The sequence below is a fragment of the Marmota flaviventris genome, chromosome 19 (assembly GCF_047511675.1).
Source record: "Marmota flaviventris isolate mMarFla1 chromosome 19, mMarFla1.hap1, whole genome shotgun sequence".
Taxonomy (NCBI): domain Eukaryota; kingdom Metazoa; phylum Chordata; class Mammalia; order Rodentia; family Sciuridae; genus Marmota; species Marmota flaviventris.
The window spans coordinates 30,526,164-30,549,849 of NC_092516.1; the positions used below are offsets into that span (position 1 = coordinate 30,526,164).

The following is a 23,686-nucleotide window of genomic DNA, read 5'->3' on the forward strand; positions in this document are numbered from 1 at the left end:
TTGTTCAGCCTCCTGAACCTCCTATCTAAATAAGTATGTATAGTTGATAGATAAATAGACATTCTGAAACATATTTTTTTCTGTAAAGTATGATGTGTTATCATTATTAAAAACTAAGATTGGAATAAAAGAATTTGTTTTTGCCCAGTTTATGACTACAGGAGACCCACAGTATTCAGTAAACTCCACAGATGAAAGAGGTATAGCTTGTGAATTTATCATTATCCAATAAATTCTGACATTGTGGAAAGATACAAACATATTTTGTCTATGTTAATGACATAGCTTGCGCAGGACAGATGCCATAAGCTTAACATATTCAAAGTTAGTTACACCTAACTTTTTTTAGCATACACCTGACTCGTAGAATACATAAACTTTTCAAAGTTTGATGCTGTACCACTGAGCTACATCCCTACCCCTCAAAGTATTTTTCTTAATAATTGTGTGAACACAGATATTGCTCAGAGGGCAGTTCTTCTGGTAGATGTGTCATAGAAGGATGCTCTCCTCCTGGTAAAACAACTAACTCTCACCGTAAAATGCATAAGTCTAGGTAGGATTATTTTGTCAAAAAGCACAATTTGGAGTTGTCACTTTGTGTAAGATATGTTCTGAAGTTGTAGGATATGTTCAGACAGGCCAGCCCCAAGAACAGGAAAATACTCTTAAGTTTTATGTTGCTTGATTCTAATAACACATAAAATTAGGGCACCCATTTTTATGTCCTTTTTTTCATTTCTTTTTGTTTCATAAATTTTATTTGATTACATTTTACAAAATGTTTGTGACATCAGTTTGTGACAGTTTGATTGGGAAACCAACCTGTCCTTCAGCTGCAGGGAGTGCATTTCCCATAGAAGTCCTCACATGCTCACACAAACAGAGGGTTAAAGGGACCTGAGTCGCAGCTTAGCTTCTAAAATTGAAAAATTGGAAACAATCAAAATACTGATGGACAAGAGAAAGGAGAAATAAATTTTGGAATATGCATATACTGGGAAATGGTTCTGTATGTTAAATGAATTAAACCAGAGCTGCATATATCAACAAGAATGAATCTCAAAAACACGTTGGGAAGAAAAGGAAGCTGCCAAAGAAAAACTACAACATGATACCACTCATTTACAGGTTGGCTCAGACAATGACAGTCTTTCATTTATACATTTTTATAGGTGTATTTTAGGGATGGTATAAATCCTTGGAGATTAAAACATCCTAATAGCCACTTGGGAAAGGCTGGAGGGAAAGCAACTGAGGAGCTATTTTATTTCTTTGCACAAATTTGAGGTGTGGGTGACAAACTGCTATGATTTGGTGGAGTTGGGTGGAGGTGACAGTAAGATTTAATTGTTATTTTCTTATGCTTCTCTGTATGTTAGAAATTTTCACAAATATAATTCTGGAACCTTCACATGAAAATTTTTTTTGTAGTTGTAGATGGACAGAATCCCTTTATTTTATTTGTTTATTTTTATGTGGTGTTATGGATCAAACCCAGTGCCTCACACATGCTAGGCAGATGCTCTGCCACTGAGCTACAGCCTCAGCTCAAATCAGCCCATCTTTGCATTTTCAGGATGAGTAAATTTAAAGAAAGATATAAAGGGAAAAGTAAAGCAGGCAGCATATGGGCATGACCAAATGATGTGACATTCATACTGCAGGAATGCAGGATGGGAATTCTGGTAGGTTTGCACTGTCCCTTTTTATCCCAGCTGATCCAGGATCTCAAATCAAATTCAAAGCTCAATCAACAGCGACGTTGATAATTCTTATTCTCTTTCTTTAGATCTGATTTTTCCTACTCTCTTTTCTACCTTATCAATAGCTTATGTGTATTTCAGGGCAGTGACACGTGCTGAGTTCCATCCTAATTTTGTCACCTCTTCATCATCCACTGGAATGATCCAAATGGACTCTCAGATAAATGCCCTCTCCCAACGTTGGGCATCTGTCTTGCTAAAGTCCTCCCATTGTAGGAACAATATATCAATAAAGCAACTACAACAAACAGAAAATACATTCTAAGAAAACTTTCAAGCAAACAACGAACTGTAAATTCTCTCCCTGATGGCTTTTGTACATATTGAATTATCACCTATATCTGAGTCTAAAGTACTTGTGAAAGCAGCGATTTTTCAGATGTACAAATGGGGCTTAGCCCAGGGACATGGTGAGTGGTCTTTGATACCCTGGAATGGAACCTTTTCTTGGAAACTGTGTTCGTTCCAAAAGTCCGAAGTGAGACTCTAGGATTCTGGCAGAAAACCAGTGTGGATTGTGAGAACCTCGGAGAGACACAAGTGCTAGAATAGATACCTGGTATTCGACAGAACACGTAGGTAATGCCAGGTGACAGTGTTTAAGGAAATTGGAAAGTTGCCACAGTACACTCACTCCCTTATGATGGGAGTGTCTAAGTCTGTGCTTCTTTATTCTCCAACTGAAGCCTCATTCGCACTCAAGAGCATAGGCTGAGCGAATCCCTTCATGGAGCAATTCAAGGGCTACAAGATTCTGATTGCCGGGTTGCTCTTTCTGGTTTGCGTGAGTACTTCCCTTGCCTCTGATTCCTCTCATTGCTGGCTCATTTCTTCCTTCCCTATGCAACCTCCAGTTTGGATTGTAGGAGACCGGACGGAGGGAAGAGCTCAAAGTTTTGACCTCGATCTCGTGGGATTCTAGAAAGAGTAAATGCAGAGTGGAAAATCAGTTTAAGAAAGAAGGTGAGCAGATTGGATCCTGAGCTCCACTAGGGAATCTAAAACAAATTCAGAGTGTAATGTCAAAAAGCTGGTTCCAGGGCTGGGGCTGTAGCTCAGCGGTAAAGCACTTGCCTTGCATTCGTAAGGAACTAGGTTTGATTTTCAGCACCACATAAAAATGAATAAATAAAGCTATCGAGTTCATCTACAACTAAAAAAAAAATATTTAAAAAGAAGGCTGGTTCCACTGCTCTCCAAAGAAGCCAATAACTCAAGAAACAGAGTGACAGGGAAGGGCCTTACTGGCAACAAGTCAGCAAGTTGGAAAATGGGGACTCTGGTCCTTAAGAGCCATTTTGCTCAGGGGACTCAAGCACAATGCTTACATAGGGATTTGGAGGAGGTATACTTGTAGTCTCAGAGAGATGGGTGGGATGCCAGAGGTGGTCATAAATTTCTAGGTGGTCTGCTTTTCTGACATACATGGCACTGCTATCTGAAGGTCACCGAATACTCTGTGTCTTTCAGAGACCCAGAAAAAAATACTATTAGCAAGTCCCTTTTTCCAGGAATAGCTAGCTACCTTGCAATTAATCCTTAAGATACAGAACAGGGGAGAAGAGCAAGAGGCGATTATATTTCTGCCAGAGAACAGTTTTAACTTATTAGATAGATTCAATCTGAGGCAGCATCGACAGCAAATAGGAAAAGAATCATCGTACATCATTCGACTGTGTGATCTCCAAAATTAGTCATTTTAAAAGTCAACTGAGGCAGGAGGATCACAATTTGAAGGCCAGCCTCAGCAACTTAGTGAGGCCCTAAGCAACCTGGCAAAACCCTGTGTCAAAATTAAAATAATAAATAAATTAAAAGGGCTGGGGGTGTTGCTTAATGGGTAAGTGCCTCTAGGTTCAATCCCTGGTACCAAAAAAGAAAAGGAAAAGAAAAAAAAAACAATCAACTAAATCCGAGTGAAGCCAGAAGGTTTATTTGGGTTTTCTTTCAGGTATAAGAAGTTGTTATGGGGAAATCCCAATGGAGAAAAAAACAAGCTATTCATGGTGTTTTCCATTCATGGTTTTCTGTTCATGGTGTTCATAGTTTTCTCACCTTCCAAAAGCTTTTTTTTTCTTTCTGCCCCAGTGTAAAAGAAAGAAATGAAAGTCTATGGTGTTCAGTTCTAGCTTTTTAGCAGAGAGAAAGAGGCAGAGGTTAAAAAAAAAATTCCTGATTAGAGAAAGAGCAAGTGAGCAATTGAGTGGAGTGACATTTTATTGCTTCACTGAGGAACCTGGGAAAGGCCAGAAGCCATGAAACCTTCCAGAGAACGCATTTCCCTGTCTGTCCAACAGTTAACACTGAGCTTTCGATGATAGATAATTTTGAGCTCTAAACTTATGCTGTGGCACTCAAAAAATAGTAGGATATTTTGCATGGAAATAAAGATTTCTGACTTTTCTTAGAAAGTGGATGATCTTCAGAAAGGCTTGACAAGTCAGTCTTCAGCCTAAGACCAATGAAAGAGTTAAATAGAAAAATCCTAGTCCCTTAATAATAGGTCCGAAGAAGGTGTCCATTTCATTTCCAGAGTATCCTTGTCCATGTGAGAGGGTGAGCGAGACTTCTTTGGGTCTTAGCCAGAACTTTCTACCTTGTAAAAGTAGTTAAGCTACAACACAGATAAAAATATGCATAAAATCTTAAATTGTCAATAAAAGTCAAAGATACCACACCTGTGTGATCTCGATCCAAGTTGAGAAATGGAAATTTCCATCACCTTCAGAAGCCTCCTCTCACGTCCCCTCCCTGTCACTCCTACCCTCACTTCTTTCCAAGGTAGCCTATACCTTGACTTAAGACAATATTTTTAAATTTTGCCTGACTTTGAATTTCTTAGAAAAGTAATTACACTATGTACTTGTTTATGTGTACCTTCTTTTGAGAAATGTCTATTGAGATCATTAGCTCTTTATTAGGGGATGGAGTATTGGGATTGAATCAGGGGCACTTAACCACTGAGTCACATCCTCAGCCCTTTTTATTTTGAGAAAGGATCTCACTAAATTTCTTAGGACCTTACCAAGTTGTTGAGGCTGACTTTGAACTTGCAATCCTCCTGCCTCAGCCTCCTGAGATGCTGGGATTACAGGTGTGTGCTACCATGCCCAGAAATTTCCTTTTTTTTTTTTTTTTGGTTCTGGGGATTGAACTCAGGGGTACTCAACCACTAAGACACATCCCCAGCCCTGTTTTGTATTTTATTTAGAGACAGAGTCTCACTGAGTTGCTTAGTGCCTCACAGTTGCTGAGGCTGGCTTTGAACTTGCGATTCTCCTATCTCAATCTCCCAAATCGCTGGGATTACAGGCATGCACCACCGTGCCCGGCCAATTTGCTCAATTTTAAAAAGATTTTTTTCTTGTTGTTCCTTGTATATTCTGAATGTTAGTAATAGTTTGCTCATATCTTCTCTCATTCTCCAGTTTGTCTCTTCCCTCTGTTGATTGTTTCCTGTGCTGTGCAGAAGTTTCTTAGTTTAATATAATTACATTTGTCTATTTTCTGCTTTGGTTGCCTTACTTGGGGATCTTCCCCCAACCACCACCACAAAAAAATCTCTGCCTATATCAATATCTTAAGGTATTTCTGTTATGCTTTCTTTTAGTAGTTTTATAGTTTCTGGTCTTCCATGTAGGACTTTGATCCATTTTGAGTTTTTTTTTGTTTGTTTGTTTATTTGTTTTGGTATAAGGTGAGGGAGAGGGATCCAGTTTCATTCTTCTGCATATGGATATCCAGTTTTCCCAGTACTGTTTATAGAGACTGTTCTTTCTTCAATGTATGTTTCTTGCACCTTTGCCAAAGATCAGTTGGCTATAGATGAGTGGGTCAATTTCTGGGTTCTCCATGTGTCAGCTTTTATGCCCATATCATGCTTCACTGGTTACTTCAACTTTGTAATATGCTTTGAGGTCAATTGCCAGGCCTCTGGCTTCCTTCTCTTTGCTCAAGATTACTTTAGCTCCTTGGGGTCTTTTACAATTTCACATGAGTTTTCAGATTTTTTTTTTTCAATTTCTGTGCAGAATGTCATTGGTATTCTCATGGGAATTACATTGCATCTGTAAATCTCTTTGAGTAGTCTAAACATGTGAATTCTTCCAATCCATGAACTTGGGATGTCTTTGCATTTTTATTTATTTATTGTTGTGTCTTACTCAATTTCTTTTATCATTGTCTTATAATTTGAATTGTATGGTCATTCACTTTCTTAGTTATATTTATTTCTAGAAATTTTATTATTTTTTGTGACTATTATAAATATGATCACTTTTTTGATTTCTTTCTCGGCAAGTGTATTGTTGGTGTTTAAAAATGGTATTGATTTTTCTATATTAATTTTGTGTGTCTTGTGACTTTACTGTGAGTTTCAATTCTAACAATTTTTTGGTGGAGTCTTTAGGTTTTTCAACATATATTATATCTTTCTTTGCCACGTCTGCTGTGAGAATGAAGATCATTCTCAGCACCCAGACTATTCACATTCCAGAAAATGTTGGTATGACTCTGAAGGGATGGGCCACAGAGGAAAGTACCTTTCATTACATTTAAGTGGTTTATTTCTTCTTCTGTTTTATTTGGAGTTTTAACTACGAATGGATGCTGACAAATGAGAGGCCATTTCAGCATCTATTAGTAAATTCACATGGGCTATATTTTTTTCATCTTTAGATTTTGAGATAGAACATTGCATTATTAGATTTCCTGATATTGAACCACCTTTGTGTTTCTGAAATAAATGCTATTGGAATAAACTATGTTATCCATTTGTTTTACTGCTGTATTTTATTTAGAATTTTCATATCTGTAAATAAACACAAGATACTGTTGCTATTGATATCAAGAGCAGGTGGTAACATAAAATGAATCAGGGAGTTCCTATCTTTTTATGGTCTGCAGTTCAAGTTGGTTGATTTGTATTCTATAAGCAATCTTTGAGCATTCCTAAGGACCTCCATCTATTAATACCAGGTATGGTCACATTTAGGCTAACATTATGGGTATGTGATAGTGTCTCATTGTGGTTTACATTTACAATTACCTAATTATTTAGAATTTCTGGATGTTGTCTTTTGCAAAGGATCAGTTCAAGCTTTTGCTTGTTTTTCTGTCAAGTTGTCTGTTTTGTTTCTAAATCATAGAATTTCTTTATATATCCTGGTTCTTAGTGCTTTGTTTGTTGTATGTTGCAAATATCTTTTTCCTCACAGTGATTTATTTCTTTCATTTGTAATAGCATCTTTAATAAACCATTTAATAACATTTAACAAATGGTATCTTTTCTTAACTTTAAAGGAAGTTGTATTTGTCAGTTATCAAAATGTTCTGTGGTGGTTAGTACTTTTTTGTATTATGTTTAGTTTTCTTCATCTAAAACATGTGAACATAGTCTCTGTAAGTGCATGTGACCAAATGACAGAGGCCAGAGATGGGAAGCAAACCTCGGATCAGCAAGCTTTCTTTTATTCTGCAACAAAGTCAATCCATCAGGCATAGGATGACTCATTTTCTGGGTACAGGAAATGGCCCCAAGGTTACAGAAGGAGTCTGGGTCTTATAGTTTACAATGAAGGTGAATTAATCATTGGAGATGCGGATGTGCGGTTTGGACAGTGAGAGACCTAGTTGTGCGGGTTGAAATTTTAACTGAGGAAGGCAGTTGTAAATCGTTTGAAACTCCTTGTCATTTGGGAAAGCTTACAAGTTGGTGTTCACTGCTTATCTTCCTTCCTCTGGGACCCACTGTCACCTAGTGCTTCACTATTTGGTTTTCTCCCACCAGGACACATCTGCAATGGGGAAGGGTAAAGTCCAGGGCCCAGAATTTCAGTATTTGCCTCCTTCCTTGAGGACCCATTGGGGTTGGGAAGGGGCAAATATTTGCTTTTGGTGGAGATGCTGGGTTGAATCTGGGAAGGGATGAAAGTTTGCTTTTTTCCTTTCTGTTGGCTCATTGCTAACAGAAAGGATATTCTGGGAGAGGTTTAAGGTTTGGCTAATTTTCCCTCCCTCCTCCCGAGTCACACTGTCCCTTCATTTTTCCTGGGGAGCTGTCATGTAGGCATATTATTTTTCATAACCCTTCAGTCTCCTATTTGTCACCTAAAAATATTCATAGGTTTTTGTCTTTCATGTTTGTTCTTTTATTAACTTAGAGTGAATATTTGTAAACACTCTATTCTCTTATTCTGTTTGTCTATTCATGTACCACTTACTAGTTACTAATGCTTTATGGTAAGACTTTTTTAGAAACTTTTAATTTCACTGATAAATAGCAAGTCTTAATATTTGGTAGAATAAGTTTTTTGAGTTTACTGTCCTTTAAATGTGTCTTTCTTGGACTTCTCTCTCTGTCTCTGTCTCTCTCTTTGTGTCTGGGTCTCTTCCTTCTCCCTCCATTTTTCACTTATAAGGGCCCTTATATTTATACTAGACCCACTCAGGTAAACCCAGATAAATTGGCACTCTCAAATCGCCTGATGAGCAACTTTAAATCTCCTTTGACGTGAAATCTAAGAAATTCATGGTGCATGGATTTTCCAAGGAACAGGAATAGCCAAGACTTTTTTTTTTTTTTTTAATGGTACTGGGGATTGAACCCAAGGGTGCTCTGGCCTTTTTTATTTTATATTTTGAGACAGGGTCTCACTAACTTTCCAGACTGGCCTTGAATTTGTGATCCCTCTGCTTCAGTCTGCTGAGTCACTGGGATTACCAGTCTGTGTCACCGTGCCTGCAACTCATCCTGTTGGATCTTGAGACAATGTAGTACAATTTAACAAGAGGCACATCTATAATAAATAGCCAGGTTAGGAGACAATGGGAAGGAGAACAGCAAGTTCCTTACCCTGTGCTTCATGACACATAGCTGCAGGATTAGCCTCCCAAGATGATTGCTCTGAGCTTGTACTCCTAATTCCAGGATAACGTCACATTAACAGTCTTTCCCACAGATTGGAATTGAGATGTGTTGGTAAATTGCCTTTTTACTGAGATCCCCTTGCTGAAACGGAAGGGATATTGATGGATATTGGTGGGTGAATATCTGATACACAGGTACCTCAATTCCTTTCACCCACCACCAGCCCTATGGTGTAAAACATGGCCTCTCTCCATGGCTCTTCTCATTTGGAACTTGCACTTCTCTGGAATGTATTTGTGACTTTGTAATGCCAGTGAGATCTGGGACCCTGGAGGAGACTCCTTTTCATAGCAAACACTGTGCCTCACTTGGAAATAATCTGCAGTATCTCTCTTATTTTGCCAGCCCATACCTGACCTGTGCCTTTCAAGAATTTCCTGCCTTTCCAGTGGTTTCTGAGGGTCAATCTCTTCAGCTGAGCCCAATTGGAGAGGGAGTTCACTGAGGGGATGGTCTCACCTTGTTCTTCTGTAATCCTCAAGAAAATTGAGTAAAGGGTTTGCCCACCTTGACTTTCAACTAGAAATGTAGGTTGGAGGTGGGAATTGCAGAAAGAGGGGAAAGGAGAGGAAGGTCACTGAGAATACCAGGCTCTGGGGAGGAAGCAGGATTTGTGAAGAGTGAGGAAATCAGAGATCTGAGGGTTGGGTCCAGGCTGGCTCATAATTCAGGGAGCGGGTGGATACGGGGAGAGAGTTGGCAGTGGATGGAATAAGAAGGCTAAGGGAAGGAGACAGTTGAACTAACTTCACCTTTGCAACGTGAGATGCTTCTTTTGAATAAAGGTGGTAGTGACTTGGGTGCCAGGTTTATTAGAGACAGACAGCATGATGCAGGTAGGGAGAAGCCCTGGGTCCTACCTGGCAAAGGTGACTGAGCTTTGGTGAATAGAAATCTCCTTCCAGTAAGAAAATGAGAGAAGTAGAAACCACCAACAGATTCCTCTTTCTCTCCCCACGGGTGTTCTATTTCAAGATGTCCTGGACTGACAACATCATCTATCGGGCTCCAGGACCCCGGCCTGTCTCTAAATATGTCTCCAACTCTGTGGAATCACCCTCCCTCTTGGAATCTCTCCCCCAGGAGCTCTCCAACCTGACTCACCTTCTATATTGGCCTCTGACCCCAGGAGATAGGGGGGACTTTTTGTCCTCCACCAGCCCCATGACCTCCACCTACCACCTGAGGGGTCCTGCTCAGGACACCTATGCCCTGGGAAGCTACCTGGAGGTTGTCCTTGTGGCCAGGGACCACCAGGGCAGGCCTAAGACCCATGGTGGGGATCTGTTTCAGGCAAGATTGCTGGGTCCAGAATTGAGAGCAGGGGTCCCCGGGGATGTCCAGGATCTGGAGAATGGCACATACCTATTGTCCTTCCCTCTGCTCTGGGCTGGGAAGGCCCAGGTGCAAGTGCGGCTGATCCACTCCAGTGAGGCTGTTGGGGTTCTGCGCAGAATCTGGAAAGAGAAGAGGGCCACCGTTAATTTTAAGGGGTATTTCCAGGGTAGTTCTGGTGCTAAAGAGACTGTGATTTGCAATGTTGACCCTCACTCAACTGGAGCCAAAGGGCATACCTGCCAGTACAGGGATGTGGTTTCTGGTGAGCTCTGGTTCTGTGCTCAACCCCCTACTCTGCCCTGCAACTCTTTGGTTGCTCACTCAGGCGGGAGTTACCTGAAGGTGACCACACCACGTGATGACGCCCTGCTGGCAGGGTAAGAAACCCAGAATCTGGGATATGGATTCCAACCTTAAGCCTCATCTTTCCTTCCAAACTCACTCCTGTGATCCAGTGGCCCTCCATCACTTCCACCGCTTGCACCACTCAGCAATTATTTCTACTCAATTCCAACATGAGCTTGTTGGGCAACTACCAAGTGACAGACATTGCTAGACAGACATATAGTACATGGTCAGGCTGTATCTTCAGAGAGGATTTTGATTGATCTTAGATTTGAAGTTCAATGAGGACTTCTGTAGATAAGAGGCAAAGTATTAAATACAACACAACTTATCTCAGGGCAAAAGTAGCTGAAGTGCTTCATTTATTTATCTAGGCTCTTGCTTTCATTTCTGTTTCAACCCAAGAGTTCATTACTGCAGATATTTAGTAGATTTTTAAATTATTTTCAGCAAAATATGTTGTGAATACCTAGGTGTGCCATTCTTTTTCATGAGTTTGGGTGGCATCTTTGACATTGGTTTCTTCAATTTCTTATAGAATTTATTTCCTTTCTTGTAGTTTCATGATTCAGAACACTTAACACCATCTATTTCAGTCTTCCTTTTATTGTGTAAAAATGATCAGGGATATGAATTTCCCTCTGAGTACAGCTTTAGCTGTATTCTCCAAAGTTTTACATATGGAGGCTTCATTTTTATTGTGTTTTACATATTTTATAATTTCTACAGTTGTTATCTCTTTAATTCATGAGTTATTTACAAATTACTTTTAAAGTTTTTGTGTAATTTGTAAATGATTTGTGAATTATTAACTTTTAAATTTTTTGAATTTTGAGAGTTTAGGGTTGAAATACCCCTAAAATTAAAAATACCCCCTAAGACTTACTCAAACTAAAAAGTTTTTTCTCAGCAAAAGAAACAATAAGAGAGGTAAATAGGGAGCCTACATCCTGGGAACAAATCTTTACTCCTCACACTTCAGATAGAGCCCTAATATCCAGAGTATACAAAGAACTCAAAAAATTAGACAATAAAATAACAAGCAACCCAATCAACAAATGGGCCAAGGACCTGAATAGACACTTCTCAGAGGAGGACATGCAATCAATCAACAAGTACATGAAAAAATGCTCACCATCTCTAGCAGTCAGAGAAATGCAAATCAAAACCACCCTAAGATACCATCTCACTCCAGTAAGATTGGCAGCCATTATGAAGTCAAACAACAACAAGTGCTGGCGAGGATGTGGGGAAAAGGGTACACTTGTACATTGCTGGTGGGACTGCAAATTGGTGCAGCCAATTTGGAAAGCAGTATGGAGATTTCTTGGAAAGCTGGGAATGGAGCCACCATTTGACCCAGCTATTCCCCTTCTCGGTCTATTCCCTAAAGACCTAAAAAGAGCATGCTACAGGGACACTGCTACATCGATGTTCATAGCAGCACAATTCACAATAGCAAGACTGTGGAACCAACCTAGATGCCCTTCAATAGACGAATGGATAAAAAAAATGTGGCATTTATACACAATGGAGTACTACTCTGCATTAAAAAATGACAAAATCATAGAATTTGCAGGGAAATGGATTGCATTAGAACAGATTATGCTAAGTGAAGCTAGCCAATCCCTAAAAAACAAATGCCAAATGTCTTCTTTGATATAAGGAGAGTAACTAAGAACAGAGTAGGGTCGAAGAGCATGAGAAGAAGATTAACATTAAACAGGGATGAGAGGTGGGAGGGAAAGGGAGAGAGAAGGGAAATTGCATGGAAATGGAAGGAGACCCTCAGGGTTATACAAAAGTACATACAAAAGGAAGTGAGGGGAAAGGGAAAAATAATACAAGGGGGACAAATGAATGACAGTAGAGGGGGCAGAGAGAGAAGAGGGGAGGGGAGGGGAGGGGAGGGGGGATAGTAGAGGATAGGAAAGGCAGCAGAACACAACAGACACTAGTATGGCAATATGTAAATCAATGGATGTGTAACTGATGTGATTCTGCAATCTGTATATGGGGTAAAAATGGGAGCTCATAACCCACTTGAATCAAAGTGTGAAATATGATATATCAAGAACTATGTAATGTTTTGAACAACCAACAATAAAAAATTAAAAAAAAATACCCCCTAGAATTAAAAATCTACTAAATATCTGCACACGTCTTTAATCACAGTGACTCCTGCTTTTTCTTTGGATGCCACATTTCACTGAAAGTAATTTACATTCTGTATTTTTCCAGAAAGAATTCTGACCTTATTTAATCTAACTTGTTAAGTTTTAAATTCTCAACTTTTATATCTTCACTAATATTTTGTGTCGGCTTAATCTAATAGCTTCAGACATAAATGTATTATATTGAGTTTGTAGATTTATAGGTTATGATCAGCTTCCTCTCTCTCTTTGTGGTGTTAGAGATTGAACCCAGGGCCTCTTGCATGCTAGGCATGTGCTCTATCACTGAGCTATACCTCAGCCCCAATGATATTTCTTTATAACACAGCAGTTTTCACTTCATAAATTCCAAGGCAATGCTATGCTGGATATTTGTCTCTGGGTTTGTTTTATGTTATTGGTAAATTGATTTGGGATCAGGAAAATACTATTATGGTGTCACAAAGAAAAATATAGTTAAATTGGGCTACATAGAAATCAAATATTTCTCCCTTACAAAAAGTAACTTAATTAAGTCAAACTAAAATCTGGGAGATGATATCTATAACACATTTAATTGATATAATAACATTAGTACTAGGAGTAGGTAAAGAAATATTACAAAGCAGTAAGAAATGTTATATAGCCCAATAGAGCAATAAGGAAACAATATAAATAAGAAATCAAGGAAGAAAGATTTGAATAGTGAATAAAAAATATATACTCATCCTCATAATCAATGAGGGAAATTTACAATGAAACCAAGATATAATATGTTTTTTTTGGGGGGTTCCTTTTAATTTTTTAAAATTTTGAGTCAGGTTCTTGCTAAGTTGCTTAGGGCCACACTAAGTTGCTGATGCTGGTGTTGAACTTGCAATCTTCCTGCCCCAGCCTCTCAAGTTGCTGGGATTACAGGCATGCACCACCACACTTGACTCCCAAATATAATGTCTTTAATTTTTATATGGACAAAACCTTTTAATCTGGAAAAACAAAGAGTGATGAGGATGGGTAGTGGTAGAAAATCTCATATCTACTGGTAGGGGTGTTAATACCATTAGTTACACCATTACTAAATCTTGAAAACATAATGAGTAATGATAGATACATATTATAGCTAAAGTTTTAAAACTTGCAAACAATTCTAATTAGTATTTTGAATTCATTAACATGTATCAACTGTATCAAATATGGATGAGAATATAAATACTGAATTCATAATAGTGACTTCATCTTTTTGAGGAACAGTATGAAAGAGGGCAGGAGCATGGAGGGTGTGCCTGAGGAACCTGTAATGATTAATCTATTAATTTTTAACCATTGATTGTGAATAACTATAGACCCACAAGAAGTTGCAAAAAGAATACATTGAATCATCTGACCCTCTGGCCCAATTTCCCCCAATGGCAACATTTCATATATGAAGAACAAAATCAAAACAGAAAATAAGTTTGGTACAATTCTGTTAACCAGACCACAAAATCATTCAGTTTCCGTCGACTGGTCCATGTAGGGGTGTGTGTGTGTGTGTGTGTGTGTTTCTCTACAAATTCACAATACGTATAGATTGGTGTAACCACCATTACAATCAAGATTCAGAAATGTTCTCCACCAAAAGGAAACCCTTCTGCTCTCCCTTCTAGGCTCTCCCACTCCCCAGTGCCTGTTCTTATCACCTGGTAACTCTTTTCTGTTCTCTATCTCTACAGTTTTGTCATTTCTAGATGGTTCTATTAGTGGAATCAGACAGTAATGCAGTCATTTGAGATTTTTTTCCACAAACACAAAGTTCTCTAGACCCATCCATGCTGTTGCATCTATTGATAATTCATTCCTTTTTCTTGCCACTGTGTACGTTTGTTTAGCCATTTGCCCATTGAAGGACATTGGGGTGTTTCCAGATTTTAACTATCATAATAAAGCTTCTATGAATATTTATATACAGGTTCTTTTGTTAAAAAAAAAGATTCTTTTGTCATATCTGTGGAACAAAATGCCTGAGTGCAGTTTCTTGGTTGTGCAATTGGTAGATGTTTAGTTTTACAAGAAACTGCCAAACTATTTGCTGATCAATTATCTTGTGGGATTCCCCTCTATGGAAATATATCTGATGTCTCTTGCTTATGATCAGACTGGGATTGTGTATTTTAGGAAGGAAGATTGTGGAGGTAAATTATATTTCCATCAGGTGACATCACAGGTACACAGTATGAATGTGGTTTGTGCCCATTGGTGTTAACCTTGTTTGCCTGGCCAAGGGGATTTTTGTTAGGTTTCTGCACTGTAAAGCAAACCCCCCACCTCCTTTGAACTTTGGAAATCAGTAGGCACAACCCAACTCAAAGAGTGGAGAGGTATGACCCCAATGTCTGAGTGTTCATGTAACAACAATGAAAAATTCTTCTGCTCCCTGTCCTTCCAGAATTTAGTGCCAGGAAATGATTTTGTCCTTCCAGAATTTAGTGCCAGGAAGTGATCCCTGGCATTCTGTGTATTTCCATTTATAGAAAAAGAAAACTCTGTGATCTGGCTTGGTTGTCTTTCCTCACCTTGACTATTAGTAAGCCAAGAGTCCAATGAGTAGATGAAATGCAGAAAGTCCCTCCCCGAGACTCCTGATAATGGTCCCAAATTATAAATGTGCTAATTATACTGGAATGTTCTCATTCCTTTTTTGAATTAGAGGGGAAATGACAAGTCAATCATCAAATCCCTTTAGCAACTCCAGATTTCACCAGGTGGCCCTCCACAAAGCTCTCTCTCCCTGTTTCTCCAGGAAGGTGACTGACAAGCTGCTACCTCAGGGTGTTGCTCCAATTCTGATCAGACCAGCAACCACAGAAAACATCAGTCGGGGTGAGTGGGGCTGAGTCATGCTGGGAGTGGAGGTTGATAATGGACCTATATGGGTTTTGTTCCTTGACCGAGAGGCTAGCCTTTCCCTTCCAGGGCGGTGGAGTACAGGGGTCAGCAGAACGGACTGTGACACCAGGCTTCTTGGATTCACATGCTATCCCTGCCAGTCACTGTTTTTCTGATTTCAAACCACTTCATTGAGGTATGGATTGACATACTAAATGCTGTGTACAACTAGATGCCTTTGGCCATAAACACACCCCATGAAACCATCAACACAATCTGTACCATAAACATATTCGACTTCTAGCAATTATACTTTAAGATTGTGATGGGACTGATGAAGAGAAGATCAAGAGTAAATTGGACTTTAAAATCTTACTTTGTGACCCAGGAGCTCAATTTTTATTCTGCAATTTTAGGAATATACAGAACACTGAGGATGTGTTTTCCATCTATTGTTCTATATAGATTACTATAATGGGGCAGGGAATCGAGTGCCATTTCATGCCCTGTTTATCTAGAGATGTTCTATAGTAAAGGAAAATATATGCTTTAATACCCTCCTGAAAATATGATATATTTTTAAAAATTTTATTTATTTATATATTTATTTGGTCTTGGGGATTGAACTCAGGGGCACTTAACCACTGAGCCACTTCCCCAGTCCTATTTTGTATTTTATTTAGAGACAGGGTCTCACTGAGTTACATAGCGCCTTGCTGTTGCTAAGTCTGGCTTTGCACTTGAGATCCTCCTCCCTCGGGATCTTCCTCCAGAGCTGCTGGGATTATAGGCGTGTGCCACCAAGCCAGGCATATTTTAATTAAATACTCTATACACGTTAAAAAATATATTCATTACCTTCCAAAATTTCCTCCTGCCACTTGTGTTTATTATTACTGTTATGGTGTATGTAACACTTGGCATAAGATTTTTCCCTCCCAGCAAATTTTCATTCTGCAATACAGTATTGTTCACTACAGACTCGGGGTTGTAGAGTAGATCTCTTGGACTTATTCATCCTGTAAAACTGAAACTTTGTCTCTTTTCTTCATCATCTTCCTGCTTTCTCTTCACCTACGCCCATGGCAACCATCATTCTGCAGTCTGCCTCTTGAGTCTCATAGTTTAGATCCCTTGTGTCATTGAAGCCAGTGGTCTTTGACCTTCTTTGGCGTATTTCACTTAGCACAACATCTCTGGAGATCAACCACGTTTTCACAAATGGCAGGGTTTCATTCCTTTTCTTTTTGTTCTTTCATTTTCCTAGCTATACCAAGGAATAATTGACTAATGAAATGCATGTTTTTAAAGCATACAATGTGATGATGTCGTATATGTACAGGTTAAGAAGCAATCACCCACAATTGAGTTAGTTGGCCCATCCATTGTCTCACATAGTTTACCTGGTTGTTTTATTTTTATTATTTTTTTAGAGTGATAAGGACAACATGACACTTAATCTCTTAGCAAATTTCAAGTATATAATATAGATAATTATGATTTACTGTCACCATGCTATACATTAGAATGTATTGATCTTATAAATGCAAGTTGGTACGTTTTGAACCAAATCTTCCATTTTGCCCTTTCCCCAAGTCGCTGGCAACCTTCATTCTACTCTATTTTTAAAATTCATTTTTAGGTTCCATATAGGTGATATCATATGGTATTTGTCTTTCTCTGCCTGGCTTCTTTGTTTTTGTGTGTGTCGGGGGACACAGGGAATTCAGCCAAGGGGCATTTTTCACTGAGCTACATCCCCAACCCTTTTATTATTATTTTTTAAAATTTTGAAACAGGGTCTTACTAAACTACTTAGGGTCTTGCTAAATTGCCGAGGCTGGCCTCGATCTTGCAAGCCACCTATCTCATCCTCCCAAGTTGCTAGGTTTACAGGTGAGCACCACCAGGCCCAACTGTCTGGCTTATTTCCCTTAGTATAATGCCCTTCAAGTTCATCCATGTTGTCCTAAAAAGCAGAATGTCCTTTCTTAAGAATGGATAATATTACTCTGTATGTGTGTCCTGTTTTCTTTACTCATTGATCCATTGCTAGACACTCAGTTATTTCCGTGTCTTAGATATTGTGAATAATGCTCCAATGAATGTGAAACTGTGGATAATCTTTTTGAGATCCTGATTTCACTTCCTTTTAGTATATACCCAGGAGTGGTATTGTTGCATCACATAGGAGTTCTGTTCATTATTTTTTGAACTGCCAATCATTGATCTTGATCACATATTGCTTAACATTTCATGTCCTAGTGTTCCTACTCTCACCAGATATAAGAATGGTATGTCATAGGTTTTGTCAAAGAGTAAATGAAAAAGATACACGTAAAGCACACAGAAGAGCACCTGACATCTTCTAGATGTTAATGTTTGTTCTTTTTGTTTTTTATTCTGTTCTGCTTTTCTCCTTCCTATAGTGCTATCCCCACAGACCAAGTGCCGCCCTGGCCTTCTGGCCCCAAAGCCCTCTGGCTTCTACCACCAAGATGTATGGCATTCCCTGTCCTGCTCTGGCCAGTCCTTCCCCACTGTTGACAGCATCCTGGGCTGCCTGGCTGGCCACATCGTGCACATGATGGGGGACTCCACGCTTCGGCAATGGTGGGAATATCTACGTGACACAGTGCCCTGTGAGTGACACATGGGGACTCATGAAGAAACAGGTGACCAGAGAGGGATTTGAAGGAAACTGTGGTGCTTAGTGGAGAGGTGGGCAGGATGCTGGGTGCTCCTGAAAGGCGAGTGAATGAGGAAGGCAGAGTTATCACTGGGCTGTCTTCCTGGTTTAGTTACCATGGAGCTCCAATGAGAGCACCAACCTTTCAAATAACAGCATGTGGTGATTCCAAGAGTCCTCATTTAATTTCTAAGTAAAATCCTCAGTGAGTCTCTCAAAGATTATTGAAGTGAGAAAAACACAAAGTTCACACATTTGCTGGCAGGAGTACTGGGGTTTGAACTCAGGGGCACTCAACCACCGAGCCACATTGCCAGTCGTATTTTGTATTTTATTGAGAGACAGGGTCTCACTGAGTACCTTTGCACCTCAATTTTGCTGAGGCTGGCTTTGAACTTGAGAACCTCTTTCCTTAGCCTTACAAACCACTGGGAATTATAGGCATGGGCCACCCAGCCCCTTATAAATTTGATCACAAAATTGTCATCAGGCTAATTGTAGCACTTGTTTACCATGGTTTTGAGGAAAGTCTACCTAATATTATAGCCAATCTCAGAAAGGAAGCTCAGACGCTTTCTTGGTATCCTGCAAAGTTTAGAAATTAGCCACATTGTCGCTGTAGTCACCAAGTCCAATTTGAGGTTTCCTTTTATTTTAAACAGTGAATTGGACTGGGCACAGTGGCATACACCTGTGATTCCAGGTACTAGGGAGGCTGAAGCAAGAGGATAATAAGTTCAAGGCCAGGCTGGGCCATCTAGCGAGATCCTGTCTCAAAATAATTTAAAATTGAGAAAGGGCAGGGAATACAGCTCAGTGGTAGAGTACTTGCCCAGCTTGCGGGAAGCCCTGGGTTCAGTCCCCAGCACCACAACAAAACAGCTAGTTGAGGTCTAACTGACAAACCATGAGTGGCAGATATTTAAATTTTGACATACATTCACACTCATGGAACAACCTTCATAAATGAGATAATTAGCATATTCATCATGCAGAAAAGTGTCCTCAACTGATAAAACATTGGAAATCTGTCCTAGGGGTACACCTGTAATTCCAGAGATTAGGGGATTGAGGCAGGAGGACCATGAGATCCTAGGCAAATATGTGAGACCCTGTCTCCAAATATAACATAAAAAGGGCTGGAATTGGGCTGGGGTTGTGGCTCAGTGGCAGATAGCTTGCCTCGCACATGAGAGGCACTGGGTTTGATCCTCAGCACCACATAAAAATAGATAAACAAAATGAAGATATTGTGTCCATGTATAATTAAGATTTGTGCGGAGATGCTAGATTCCCTTTACCCATATTGCATTCAAGGCAACAAAGCAAATTTTGAAAATGTTGATTGGGCACCTGAAATAGAAGCTTACTAAGGATCAGATCTTAGACAAAATCTGAAGAGGTGGCAACGAATCCCCAGGGAAGGTCAATGGCAAAGAGAGTGCGGCTGTTTTGTGTTGGGGGACAGGCTGTGGCCTCTGCCCTGCAGACACCCTGAGACTGCCCTGGAGGGGCCCAGGCTGGGAAGGAAAGCGAGCCTCTCCCTGCTGCTGGATGACCTCCTGGCAGCCTTGTGAGGCAGGCGAGGCCAGCAGGGTCTTGGAGGGCCAGCAGGGTCTTGGGGGGCCGGGAAGGAGAGCGCAGGAGAGCGTGGTCCCGCAATGGACACGGGAGCTGGAGGTCAGGGCTCTTTGCGCTGGTTCATGCACGGGTCCAAGGGCCCTCACCCCATCCAGACAAGGCCCACGACGGCATTACCTGCCCTGGAAGGTGAGCGAAGCCCAGAGGACGCGGGTGGACCGGCCCTTGGCCCTCAGGTGGTGGTCTTCATTCTACCAAAGAGAGAAAAGGCAGAGGAGCAGAAGCACGTGACCAATAGGAGGTGGCCGCCGCCCTTTGCAAAAGCTGTTTGTAGGTTTGTAGAAGACCTGGGTTTGCTTTGCATGTGTGAGGCACTGGGTTCGAGCCTCGGACCCCATGAAAACAAATAAACAAAATAAAGGCATTGTGTCCACTTACAATTAAAAAACAAAATTTAAACATCAAGTTTCTCCCCAACCTTTGAAAACCTTTGCTACATCTGGACATTCTAGTTGTAGAGGTTGCGGAGCTATGAGGCAGAAAATAACGTCTTGAAATGCCCATTTGTTTTAAAAATATCAAACAAGAAGTGTCTTCTGGAAGTGACTGTCACACCTCTAGGAGCGACACTTGACCACATTTGTTCAGAAGGTTAGAGGACATGGAGAAGACTGTGACCTTGAGAAGAAGGTCCTGTGCCAGACTGGTTATGTGTAAAAGATATTTTTCCTATTATAACCATTGTTTTGTGTATGCCTTTTATTCCTCATTCTGTATATACAGTTGACAAAGCTAAGTACTTTTTTGATTGGGCACTGAAATAGAAGCTAGCTCTAGATGTTCTAAAGTGCTTGATGTATGTTAAAAGTAGAAGTGGCAAAATATAATGCATTTTATAAATTTCTTTGTTAAAATTCTTATGAAATGTTTTGGGGGGCAATAGCCAAACCCCTGTTGGGTAATACACGTGGCATCCTAGTTCTCCAGAGCATCATGCCAGTGCGCTTAATGAGGCAAGAGTATCCTTATGTCTGTGCATTTTGTTTTACTTTGCTGTGTACATACTGTATTTAAAGGGCAAATAAGTCCTAATCAATATCTAGTCTTTCTAGATGTTAAAGTTCTTGGCAGTGTGTGCCAAAAGTAGAATTAGTGAACAAATGTTGTATGTTTCTATGTTAAAATTTTTAGGAAAGAATGTCTTTGGATAAGGATTAGTGAAGGGTGCTCCTATTTTGAAGACATCTTCAAGGTAGAACTATTGTTTCGTATGTGTAGTTTATGCAACACTCTCCTGTACATAGTGGACACGTTGGTCCTTACCTGAAATATCTAGTCTGTCTAGGTATTTTAGAGGTCCCAATGTATGTGAAATGTAGAGTTAGTAAAATATCATTTTGTAAATATCTTTTTGCCAAAATTCATATGGAATATAGTCTTTTGGGAATGGAGCTGTTAAGCCACCTCTGTTAGCAGTATAGTACCGTCTGTCCTTGTTCAGTGATGTGGAGGAGGTGAGAGGGAAGTGAGTGCAAATGGTAATATGTTAGTATGTTTATACCTGGACATTTTCAGGCATCAGTTTCCTGTATGTATGGTGCATTTTGTTTTGCTGTGTATATAGTGTATATAAGGGGCAAATGAGTCCCAATTTTGCAACATTTAGTTTTAGATATTACAGAGGTCTCCAGTGCATGAAGAAGTAGTAAAATTAGCATGTTTGTTACATTTTGTGTTTAAATTCATGGGAAAACTTGACTTCAGTAAATGACTGCTGGGTATGATTTGTTCAACCATCTCTAAGCATTACATATGCATGTACTTGTCCACTGAACTGGGAGTAGACAGAAAAAAGGGAGGAGGGAAAGGGTCAGGAACGATATGGTCATACTAGAAGATACATCAAATTATAACCATCACTACGTATGCAATTTATTTACACTGATGTGTGCATAGTGGAAACATTCTTATGTGGAATATCTAATCCTTCTATATCTTTAATAGTGCTTGATATGTTTTAAAGTAGAAGTTAAAATAAAACTTTTTGTAAATAGCTTTTTTAAAAATATATATATTTTTAAGTTTTAGATGGACATGTTACCTTTATCTTGATTATTTATCTTTATGTGATGCTGAGGATCAAACCCAGGGCCTCACGCTTGCTAGACAAGCACTCTTCCACTGAGCTACAATCCCAGCCTGGTAAATAGCTTTTAAAAACTGGTAGGAAATACTGTGTTTGGAATTCTTAAACCACCTCTGAATGGTATCTTGTCAGTACTTATTCACTGGGTTGAGGGAGGTGGGAGGGAAGAAGTTACAAAAGGTGTTTTGTTAGCTTGTGCTTGAAAATCCCAGTTTACCACTGCCCTATAACATGCATTTCATTTAACTTTGCTGTACTGAATATATTATGTATGTACTGAACAAAGGAGTCCTAGTTTTATAATATCTAGTCTCTGGATATGCAGAGATTGACAATGTGTCACAAAAGTAGAGTTAGTAAGCGAATGCATTTTTGTATACTTTGTGTTAAAATTCATAGAAAGGGAGTCCTCTGAAAAGAACTTTAGGAAGTGAAATTGTAACATTACATCTGAGTGACACTTGTGCCTCTGTCACTTGTGACATAGGAGAGAAGAAATGAAAGAAAGAAAGATTCTAGGCCAGCATGATCTTATTTAGATGCTTTCAGATATAAATATTGCTACCTGTCTATCATTTATTCAACAACACTACTGTGTACATTGTGAATAAATATAAGTCCTCATTTGAAACATCTGGTTTTTCTAGATGTTAAGAAGTGCACAAAGTATGTTAAAAGTAGAGATAGTAAATAAAACATATTATAGATTAAAAGAAAAATAAAATTTGATTCTAGGGATAGAATTTAGGGAATTCTTTTATTTATAAAGTGCAGGGAAAATAAGAAGCCAATAATTAGGGACAAGGATTGACCAGAAAGGTAGAAACAAGGGGACAGGATATTATTACAGAAGGAAAAAGGGAAGAACATTTCTGGAAGAGGTTGGCCAGCAGAGGAAAGTCAAATGCCATAGAGAGTGTTGGTACTGTTAGGGAGAGCTTTTGGAATTGAGGAACAGAATTCTTATGTCTGATAAAGCAAGCAGGCGGGAGCTAGAAGTTTTATTTGTAAAATAATATGGCGCACGGTTATATGTTAACTTATGGAAACTTCTCTCTCATCCTCCCAACAGCCCTGAAACCAGTGGATCTACATTCCACATATCAGGTGGGGCCCCTGATGGCCGTGGAGACCACTCGGGGTATAGTGCTGCACTGGCGAGCCCACAGCTGGCCCCTGCGCTCCCAACGCACACCAGTGGCCTCCCTACACTCTGTGGCCAAGGAACTGGAGGGCCTGGCCGGGGGCCCCCACACCGTGGTGGTGCTGGGCCTGGGAGCCCACTTCACCACCTTCCCTCCATCCATCTTTGCAAGACGACTGGCAGGGATTCGGGCAGCTGTGATGGCCCTGCTGGAGTGGGAACCCAGTACCCTTGTGGTCATCAAACTGGCCAACACTGGCTATAAGTCTGTGTATGGCAGCGACTGGTTCACCCTGCAAGTGAACCGGCTCCTGAGAGCTGCGTTTGCTGGGCTCCATGTGGCCTTTGTGGACGCTTGGGAAATGACCTCTAGCCTGGCCCTGCCCGACAACATCCACCCAAGGAAGCTCATTGTAAGCAATGAAGTGAACTTGCTCCTCTCCTTCATCTGTCCCACCTGAGAGCTACTGAGGGTCCTGGCAGTGTGCTGATGGAGAGCCTGCAGCTCAGCCACAGGAAATGTGAGAAGCAGTGATGGGACCCAGAATGAGGAATGATTCAGAGGAGATTAGTTACCCCAAGAATGGCCACATGCATTAAAAACTGGTGACATTTTGGTGACTGTCCTCTCGTACAGTTCTCTGTGCAATGCACAAATAAATACGCATTACATGAATGAGATGATATTTCACATGCTCTCTTTTCAGTTCCCTTTTTTGGAAATTTTTATT

At 40.0% G+C, this 23,686-nt stretch overlaps 1 protein-coding gene across 1 annotated transcript; it reads left to right on the top strand.

The window, feature by feature from the left end:
- The first annotated feature begins 2,493 nt into the window (after positions 1-2,493).
- On the top strand, positions 2,494-23,416 carry LOC114084539 (NXPE family member 3-like). Its single transcript, XM_071605438.1, has 5 exons — positions 2,494-2,550; positions 9,670-10,409; positions 15,310-15,389; positions 17,825-18,037; positions 22,884-23,416. Exons 1-5 carry the CDS (start codon positions 2,494-2,496, stop codon positions 23,414-23,416), a joined length of 1,623 nt encoding a protein of 540 aa, XP_071461539.1.
- The last annotated feature ends 270 nt before the right edge of the window (positions 23,417-23,686 follow it).

What these genes read in the sequence shown, in the direction of transcription:
- LOC114084539 (XM_071605438.1), top strand. Translation starts at nt 2,494, where the DNA reads ATGGAGCAATTCAAGGGCTACAAGATTCTGATTGCCGGGTTGCTCTTT. An exon ending in GGTTGCTCTTTCTGGTTTGC is followed by an intron (nt 2,551 to 9,669) that starts GTGAGTACTTCC and finishes TTCTATTTCAAG; the next exon opens with ATGTCCTGGACTGACAACAT. An exon ending in CACAGAAAACATCAGTCGGG is followed by an intron (nt 15,390 to 17,824) that starts GTGAGTGGGGCT and finishes TCCTTCCTATAG; the next exon opens with TGCTATCCCCACAGACCAAG.